The following is a 10,960-nucleotide window of genomic DNA, read 5'->3' on the forward strand; positions in this document are numbered from 1 at the left end:
TTGTAAGGAAATAATTAACTAAATTTTATATTAATTTAATTATAAAAAAATAATTTTTGAATAATATCAAAATATAATTATAGTGAAATATTATTCAATATAATATACAATCTCTACCTTACCGATGAGATTGGTTTTTTTAGGTTAATATACTTTTTAGGTATCAAAGGTATAATGTCGATACCGTACCGAAATTAAGGTTTAACGAAATCAAGGTAAGGTAAATGTATGATTTTTTGTATACCAAAATTAAGGTATATCGAAATTAAGGTATATCGAAATCAAGGTATATCGAAATCAAGATAAAGTAAAGTTATGCATTAATTGCATACCGAAATTTTCGATAAGGTATAAGGTATGGATAAAACATTGAGGTATATTGTACCGACTCACCCTACTCCCAACGATTCTGACATCCTTCATTTTGCGATTCGAGTTCAGATTCATTTCTTTCATCTAAAGGGGCTTTAATGATTTCAATGCATCTCCCTGCTTCTTCAAGTTCTTTACCAGATGCAACTTTAAGACTCTGAAAATGTCTTTTCATAGTTACAAGTATCGAGTCCAACACTGTCTGTTGTTCTCTGCTGTCTCGCATATCAAGCGGAAGAAAGAACTCGAGAATATATTCGTCGTTTCCAGTATGAGTGCTCCTTAAGCAGATCGCAAACAAACTTGTTAACTTGAACATACGTGCATAATGAGCTAATGGGTACTCGTTCTTACGAAATTTGGTAATATCTTCACAGAAACATGCGTTTTGTGATGCAAATGCTCGGCCAACTACACCTTGACCTTTTTGCAAATGATGCTCAGCACAGGCCTCTCTAAAACCCCACATAATAGCATCTACAACGTAAAAAGCTGCATCTGTTGTGGACATGCAGACTCGATCTATGCAGCTTCCATCAAAGCTACGACAGCTTTTCTTGAAACCGCCTCCGTCAGTAAGAACACTGCGATGCATACATGGAACCCAAGTCTGGGCGAGTGGTAATTTGTGTTGCTCACAAACCACAGCTAATATCTCCAAGATTTCAGCCAATGCATTTTGGCGACCTTCATTACAAATCTGTGTTTCTGGATGTTCTAAGATCTCAGAACTCTTCAGATTCACCGCCTGCAAAGGAAAAGGAAAAAAGTTTGTAAAACCTGATATGATATATCGAGTAAAACAAATATAACAAACCTCGAGCGCTTTGCAGACTTTGTCAACCTCGGGAGCATAACTGGTCTTTTGTGAAGTCATTATGAGTTCAAGTACTCCAATACACCTTTGACCAGAAGGTTCAAAAACAGGCAATGCTAAAGTTCCACGGACATTGTAATACAGAGCATGATTAAGCCTTGTATACTCTTTGCTCGAATAATACTGTACATTAGGTGTCCATTCAGGCATCTTTTGCCTGAAAACGCGGCCAGGAAGTCCAAGAACTCCATCACTTTCACCATCTACAGAAAATGAATACATCAAAGAAACAGTCCTATATTGATACAACCCGTGACTATGTGGATCGAGGAAGAAAGGTTGCTCTGAAGTTGTTAAAACATAGCGACCCCCGTTCTTAACAGGTGCCCAGACCTGCGCCAATACGTGTTGTTCTGTTGAATCTTTGAAGTGTCTCAACGCTTGTGTCATCCTTTCCTTTAGAAGACAAGAACTATCTGGATAATCTGTTGGTGTCATTGCCAGAAATGGCGTAGGTTGTTTTCTCTTTTCACATGTTCCTGCTTGGCTATCCATTTGAGAATCTGGATTATCTGTTTCCAGAGACAATATAGCAGAAGAAATATACCGCTAAGAAACATCATCATCATCATCGAAAGAAAGAAATATAAATAGTTCTTATCTATATATATATAGAAGAAACAATCCTACTCAAACAAACAATCAAACACTAGTTATGAACAGACTAATCAGCTAATTCTGCAATAATAACTGAACAACATGAATTGACGATTCAGTCTAAGAATCTATCTGAACAGAGCATCATACACGAAGAAATGTACTGCTAAGAAACATCATCATCATAATAATAATAAAATAGTTCTTATATATGTATAGGATAAATAATCCTACTCAAACAAACAATCAAAACAAACTAATCAGCTAATTCTGCAATAACTGAATAACATGAATTGAATATTCAGTCAAAGAATCTCTCTGAACAGAGCATCATAAACGAAGAAATGTACCGATAAGAAACATTATCATCATAGTAGAAATAGTTCATATATATATGAGAAATAATCCAACTCAAACAAGCAAACAAAGAATCAAACACTAGTTATGAACAAACTAATCAGCTAATTCAGCAATAATAATAACTAAACAACATGAATTGAAGATTGAGTCAAAGAATCACACTCTGAAAACACAAATCAAAGACGAAGAAGTAGATAGAAACCTGCGGCTAGCGTTGACGCATCGTTTTCAACTAGTTTATTATCATCGTTAACATCAGAAAACGCCCAAAGTGGTGAGTAAGGTTGTTCGGAAGACGAAAAGAAGAACGGAGACATCTGATTAGCGGTGAAGATCTGATCGAACGACCAGGAACCGTCTAGATCGAGATCCATCATCGAATCTCTGTGCGACGGCGGCGGCGGCGGCGGAGGAGGAACAGTTCCGGTTTCCCGTAGTAGTTTGGATGAAGAATATGTACGAATCTCATCTTGAAGCTCGGGCATTTTCCCGGAATATTTTCTTCCTTTTGTTCAGAGCTAAGAGAGAAGAAGATGAAGATGAGAGAGATGAGAGAGATCAACTGGCTGTTGTTAATTGCCGAATTTTGATTCTATGGAATTGGAATCCTCCTTCACTAACTCCCCTCTACAGACATAACGGATAAAATTAATACGAGCTATTATCTTCTGCTCCCGATTCTACCAACTTCTAATCATACTTTTTATTTATTTATTATCATACTTTTTATTTATTTATTATTATTAGTACTATTTTTATTTCATAAATAAATATATATATATAGATATAGATATAGATATAGGATAATGCTTTATTTTTGTGTATATGTGTCATACAAGTGGAATACTGACACTATATCTCCGTATAGGTAGTATCGAAATACTTGTATAGTTAACATCGAAATAATCAGTGATAGCGTAATCAGTGATATATATATTATTTTTTTAATAATTATTAGATTTTACTTTTTTTTAAATATATCTAAAATGTATTTGTGTTTACTCAAGTCAAAGGTCTGGTGACGGTTAATTCGATGTTACCACTAGTTGTGTCTGTATCCACTAATGAAGTGACACATATACACAAAAGTGAAGCATTATCTCTCTCGTTTATTGATTATTTTTTCTTTGTACATATGGCGTTTTCTTAATGGGTACATGCACTACATGTATTGGTAGCATCGAACTAACCGTCTGGTGACCAACGCTATCGTACAATATGACATGACAACTTTAGGTCAGCCATAACACTTTAATCCGTGTTTAAAAAATAACACAAACAATTAAATTTGTTTACCTTCGACCAAAATTTCGGTGGCCGACGCTGACGTAATAACATAGTGATTACAAAAATCGTTTTCGAAATATTGACATTTTTCTTATTATTTTATTATATTTTCTTTCTCATTTTTTATATTTTAAAAAAAATGTTTCGAACCTTAATTTTATTTCCTTAATTACGATACATATAACATTCTAATTTTCATTTAAGGTGTAATTTCTAATAATAGAAAAAATGTCAATGACATGAACGATTTTTTTTTATTTTTTTTTAGCGTCGATCACCAAATTTATTTTTTTCCGAAAGTAACGTATATATTGGGGTAATTTTTAAACATAATGTAAAGTAATTTTCTAAAAGATATGTAATTAAGTGTATTTATCCCTAATTAAATTAATAGCAAAAGCATATTCTATAATAACAAATTCAATCTTTTTTAAAATATTATCTATACATAAATAAACAGACAAGACACAAATTCAAAGGATCTTACACTATTATATGGGTTTTAAAAAATAAATAAATAAATAAAAGTCAGGAATCAAGTTCGATGTGATCCAGACAGTCGGTCTCATAGCTTTATGGTCACTTGATTTTTTTAGCAAAATAAATAATATAATAATTTAGTTTTTTATATTTACTTACTAAATTGGGGTAGGATTAAAGAGAAAAATATAGATAAAATTAGTTAATAAAGATGAATTTTATAATTTTTATAAAATTAGAAAAACAAGTTGTAAATTAAATTGAACAAAGTAGGGGTTATGTCATAATGTTATTATTAAAAATAAATAAATTGATGTGGACTTTAATAAAATTCTCATTTAATTATAAAATATAAAGTATTGTTTATAAAATATATATGGTGCATATAGCTTTTGCTTTCCGTTTCAACCTTTTGCATCTAAATGAGTAAATTAATCACAATAATGATGTGACCAATTATGCTTAGGAGAAGAAAGTATATGGTCATTTTTTTAATAATCATCCTATATATATTAATTTGGAATCTATAATTTATTTTCTCTTTAAATATAGTCAAACTTTTGTTATATTTAGATACTCTTCTCAATTTAACTATCATAATACATTTTTGTTACATTTATTTTTAATTAGAATTATACAAATTATATTTAAAAATATATCCTCATCCCTAATAGATATAACCAAATTTATTTTTTAAATTTAAATATAAATTAGTTTGTGAAAAATAATATTTTAGATTTGATTCTCATTAAATAGGTAATTTGACAATTTGACCTCTTATTTTTAAACTTCAAAATTTGAGACCGTTATACAAAAACGATTTGTTTTATCCTAACGATTTTAAACGCGTTAACTTATTATATACGTGACATTTATAAATAAATAAATATTAATGTCACTAATTTAACTAACAAATTTCATCAAATTACTGGTTTTGACTAACAAATTTTAGAAAATCGATAGTCAAGACACTTATTTATTTCGCTGAAATTTGGTAATTAAATTAGTTACATAAATATTTAATTAATTTATTTATAAATGACAGGTAGATAATAAGTTTACGGCGTTTGAAACTGTTAAAGTAAAAACTCGTTTTTGTATAATTTTACTAATAAAAAATTGTGAAATTTGAATGAAAAATATCTAAAATCTCAATTCACTCATAATAAAAAGTTCTAATTTGACAATTCGATCATATTTAAAATAAAATGCATTCTAGTTTTCTTCGGCTAAATAAATATTAATAGCAAAGAATAACAATAATTCCAATAAACATATTTTGCTTTTTATTTAGAATTATAAAAAAAAAAAAGAATACAAAAAAAAAGTCTTAATCAATTTTTAAAATTTATATGCTAAAATATTATATATTTCAAATAATATCACTTCATAAATATGATAAACAAAAAATAACAAAAATAAATAAAATTGCTCCATATATTCAAGACCAAAATCTGGATCTTTATTTTGTCATTATTTAATTCTTACTTGTAATAATATATTTAAAATATGACATGAATATTAAAAGAAAATCAACTTGTCTTACTTAGAATAGGGTAAATAAATTAACATGTGGGAGACAATCTGCCATTATAATTCACCCCCACAAAATTAATATTTTCATAAATAAAATAAAACAAGTGTATGGCGTGTAACCCATATTGGAGAAAATAAATAATTAAATGTCAATTACGAAAAAGTAACTTTTTTTATATAAATATATATATATTTGTCCCATTTGTTGGTTTGCTAAGTTGATATCATACACCACCATCCAATAGAATGACATATTTTTTAGTATATTCCATTGCAAGTGGATTCATTGCAATTTGCAATGTGTGTGTGTGAGAGATAAAAAGAGGCAAAAGCAAATTTGGTAGTCTTGGATCAAGCAATAGAAGATAACAATTTTTCTACTTAGGAACACCATTTAGGAAAATAGAAGGAACATTATGACTAATGTAAAAGTTGTGAAGTTTCTATTTTGTCATAGTCAATAACTTGATTAGGGTTTCAATGTTGTCATTGATTCCTCATGCATGAATGTTTACTTTGATGATTTTCGAATAATTTGTACGATTATGCTTGGCTTTACTAATACGATGATGACTGTGACTAACTTTATATTTCGTGTAAGATTCTTCCTTATCTTCTTTAACAAAATTTATTCTTCTAAAGTATTAGTTTTCTTGGTTATTAGATACTTTTGTTTAGGGTTTATTTATTCTTTGTTATATATACAATTTTAAAACATTATTTTTTTAAATTTGAAAACTAACATGATGACTTTCCCTTCAACTTAATTTGTTTTAAGTGAAAATTAAATTGATAACATTTAATCAATTATTTTTGTTATTTTATTGAGTTAATTTACTTGCACTCATAAGTGACTTGTTGTCTCTCTCTAGACATGTACAAGTAATTTAATCATTCTTGTTAAAAATGTCAATTTTCTAATATTTTGAGACTTGATAATAAATAATGTTTTTGTAACATACGTTATTAACCACTCATTGGTTGTTAAGTTTTAAAGTCGTATACGATTGATCGTGATGAATTTGGAGGAGGCATATGGATAATGGTGAATTCCAACTAGGCATTTGATAATGATATTAAAATTTCATCATACTTCTATGTTTTTAAGTGGCAAATATAAAAATAAAAAGATAACTTACCATGAGTTCACTTATTCTTTTTGTTAATAAAACAATTCCATTATACTTTAATTAATTAAAAATATTAACTTTAATTTCAATTAAATGTTAGACTTTTATAAGAAGGATTAGGACCACAAACACATACACCATTAAATGAAGTCTTTATTTGAAATATCTTAATATTGCAAAATGAAATTAATTAAATATACATCATCATCCTAGTGACCTTATCTAAAATACATAACATAATAACCATGCATAACAAGAATTGGTAACACAATATTCAAAAATAAAATAAAATAATCTATAAAACTTATTTCTTGATTTATTTAATCACGAATATTATAGTCAAATTCTATAGGTTATTTTGTTAATAAATCAATTTTATTAAATACTTTAATTAATTCATAATGTTAATTTTGATTTCCTTTAAATGCTAGACTTTTATAAGAAGGACAAGGACTACAAAAAATATATGTTAATGTTGAAAAATGAAATTAAATATACATCATTGATTCTATTGAGCTTATCTAAAAATAATAATGAAATATGAGTTATGTATTTCGATAAATCTTGCAAAAACAAGAATTGATAATAAAAGTTAAATACTATAACAACATAATCCAATACAATTCAAATCGAGTGGTGTCTTCTCGAACTCGAGTCACGTTAAGTTTGCACACATGCATGTGAAACCCTAATAGAATAGTTATTTTACTGATAAATGTGATAATGAAAAAAATTTGCTTTGACATAGAAAAATGTCTATTATATATTTTGATTAGTGGTGACAAATGATGGGTGGTTACATTAAACTTTAATTTAATGAAACTAATACAGCCTACTTTTCCTTAAAGAAAATGACTAATTAATTAATTAGCTAGGGTAGTAGGTGCACTTTCTACAAGTGATCAGAATTAAATAATGTTGTGCAAAATAATAATTAATTATGACTAATTAATTATCTTAATCAAATAAATATCTGAACTTTCAAGCCATCATAAGGTTTATATTTTTGTATGGTGAGGATTTGTTTTGATACAATGGGCCATCACTGACTATGACCCTATTATATATTATTTTTAAGCCAACTTTTGTCATTTACTTATTTTGTTTTTTTTATTTAATTTTATATATATATATATATATTTATTTATTTTAGATATTAGCACAACTCACATAATTTTAATTCATTTAAAATTATTAAATAAGAATCACTTGAGATATTTGATTTAGTAGACATTTACTTTCATCACTTAATCTACTAAATTCTTTATATTATTACTGTTCTAAGCAATATTAATATATATATAATTCAATTTTTTTATAATCATATATATTTTAGTTTTGCACATTTTCGTGTTAATCCAGTGATACGTTTTGAATGAGAATTTACCCAATTATTTATATTATTATGGTTTTAAAAAATCTTAATATATATATATATATATAATTTAATTTCTTTATAATTATATACATTTTTAATTTAAGAATTAACAAAATTATTTTAATTAATTTAAAATATTTTAAGGAATAATCAAACTAGCAATTTTGATTTACTAGACATCGACTTTTATCACTTAATTAAACAAATTCTTTATACTATATGGCCTTGTTCGGTTGTGGGTTTTTTAAAAAACCAAGAGAGAGAAAGATTGGATGATGGGTGATGATTTTGAGAAATTAATGATTAGTTTTGGTAAAAAGACTTAAAGGGTATTGATATATATAAATAATATAAAAAATAATAATTTAAAATAGAGGATATTTTTGTATTTTGGTTAATGATATGAATGATGTGATTGGTGAGAAGTGATTGATTGGAAAATAGATTTTGTATGGGTTTTTTAAATAACTCAAAGAGAACAAGGCCTATCATGATAATCTTAATATATATATATTTCACATCATAATTTAATTTAATTGAAAAGAATATTATATAAATAAGAATTGTGTGTTCAATTTCCATTCTAATTAATGAAAATTATAAAAATGAAATATTTTATAAATATTCTTTACCACAAAAACTAGCCGACCTCTTAGGGCCACTCATCTCAGCCTTCAGAATTCAATTTTTTCATATTAAGTCAATTAAATGTGCTATTTTTTTTTTTTTACATAATATAACATTAAATATTTCAATATATATTTTGAAAAATATATGTTTTGTTCCATTGTTATGGAATCAACTAAATAGATTATCAAAACAAAAACATATTTGACCTTAAGAATATAAAAGAAAAAAACATCACATCATAATAGACTATTTAGATAATCTCAGACATTTAATAACAAGCAAGCTCTAATAATTAATTAAGTTAATTGATAAGTAAAATTATCAAATATATTTTCAACTAGTACTCCAAAATAATTGGAGGAATTTCTCTAGAAATAAAAAAAAACTTCTAGTGGTTGAAATAAAAATAAAAGACCAATTAAAATAAAAATCAAGCCAGCTGGCAGCTGTACAAACAAAAAAGATTCTGTCCATTTGATTAATGTTCATAATTATTTAATAACCAATTCAAAATAATTAAAGTCGATTCATATTAGGATTTCTCTCCTATGCCTAAGAAAATTGTAGAGCTAAATATTAAATGACCAAAACTTTAAAGTCAACTACTAACCCTAATACAAAATAAATCAATTCATGTTTCAATTTAAATGTTTTTACTTCTAGAACATTTCGGATTAAATCAACTCCGTAATTTGAATTTAAATTCGATTCTCATTAAAACGACCGGTTAAAATAGTGTTGCAGGCTCGTAGCATGATATGTGAAAGATTATTTAATATATATTTTTCAGATTAAATCATTTTGTTATTGATATTATATACATTTTAATTAGGTGGCCAATGATAATATAAGCTAATCACAGTACTTAATGGGAAGGTTAATGCCTTAACTATGACATCCCAAATAAATGGATAATGTCCATTGTAAAAAAATTATTAAAAAATAATTGTAATATCCAAAATAAAAAATAAAAAAAGAGATTACACATGAATTAATTAATTTATAAATAATTTAGTTATTTTGGTTACTATTTTATGATTTTAAAACAAAAATACATACATTAAAGAGTTCACATTAAAAAAATAATTAAACAAAATAGTTATTTTTTAATTAAAATAGTGAAGGGAGGTATAATAAAATAGATGAAATATTAATTAATTTTATTTATTTAGTAAGTTAACACGAATTCAAGCTAATACTGTTTTAAATTTAAATTGAAATAAGACATATAAATTATAAAAAATTTAAAAATACACTATTTTAGATAATTAAATATTTAAATCACCATGAGAATGTTATTATAAGATTCATATTTCATACTTTATATATGTAAATGACAAAAATGTTCAAAGGCCATAAAGATTATTCTGGCCCGTCATACTCAAGCCCATGTATTGGATAATATTAACTAATTATTTGCTTTGTTACTAATAACTATATAGAGTTAAAATAATGTCATATATGATATAACCTAAAGTAAAAAGTAGTTTTTATTCCTTCATATTGACTTGGTCGTACTGTGAAATTACTCTCGGAGTAAATTTAGCTTTCGGATATCATTTTTTAAACATAATAATTTGTGACTCATTATTCTTAAAATTACAAAATTATGTTTTGTCTTAACAATTTTTAACAGCAATTAATTTATTATCTACATAACATTATTTATAAAAAAATACACGTCACTAATTTAATTATATGCCACATTTTTTAGTAGTTAATATATATTAGAGGGAGGACTTGTTAATATGAAGCAATTCTTTGTGCGCTCTCAATCTCCACCACCTATGTTCTCTCTTCTGTTGCTTCTAACTATGAGTCAGAAAATTTATCGATATTAAAGATATATCAAAAATATCGTCACGCAATAGGTCGAAAATATCGATTTTTAAGGTATATTGAAAAAAATGTAAGGTATGATATATATACCAAAATTATTGGTATGGTAAATGTATGAGATTTTTAAAATTTTGGTTATATACCTAAATAGTATTTATATGTTAAAATATAATATATATATATATATATTACTTATAAGAAAATAATTAACTAAATTTTATATTAATTTAATTATAAAAATATAATTTTTGAATAATATCAAAATATAATTATAGTGAAATATTATTCAATATAATATATGTAATTTCTACTTTAATGATGAAATTGATTTTTTTAGGTTAATATGTTTTTTAGGTATCAAAGGTATAATGTCGATACCGTACCGAAATTAAGGTTTAACGAAATCAAGGTAATGTAAATGTATGCATTTTTTATATACCGAAATTAAGGTATATCGAAATCAAGGTAAGGTAA

The 10,960-nt window shown here is 26.3% G+C and overlaps 1 protein-coding gene across 1 annotated transcript; it reads right to left on the reverse strand.

Moving 5' to 3' along the window:
- Positions 1–394: 394 nt before the first annotated feature.
- Positions 395–2,805, reverse strand: LOC124941565 (protein NLP6-like). Its single transcript, XM_047481906.1, has 3 exons — positions 2,409–2,805; positions 1,190–1,761; positions 395–1,120 (listed from the first exon to the last, which is right to left on the reverse strand). The coding sequence occupies exons 1-3, from the start codon at positions 2,689–2,691 to the stop codon at positions 395–397; spliced, it is 1,581 nt and encodes a 526-aa protein (XP_047337862.1). The 5' UTR covers positions 2,692–2,805.
- Positions 2,806–10,960: the final 8,155 nt, after the last annotated feature.

The sequence above is a fragment of the Impatiens glandulifera genome, chromosome 6 (assembly GCF_907164915.1).
Source record: "Impatiens glandulifera chromosome 6, dImpGla2.1, whole genome shotgun sequence".
NCBI classification, from domain to species: Eukaryota; Viridiplantae; Streptophyta; class Magnoliopsida; order Ericales; family Balsaminaceae; genus Impatiens; species Impatiens glandulifera.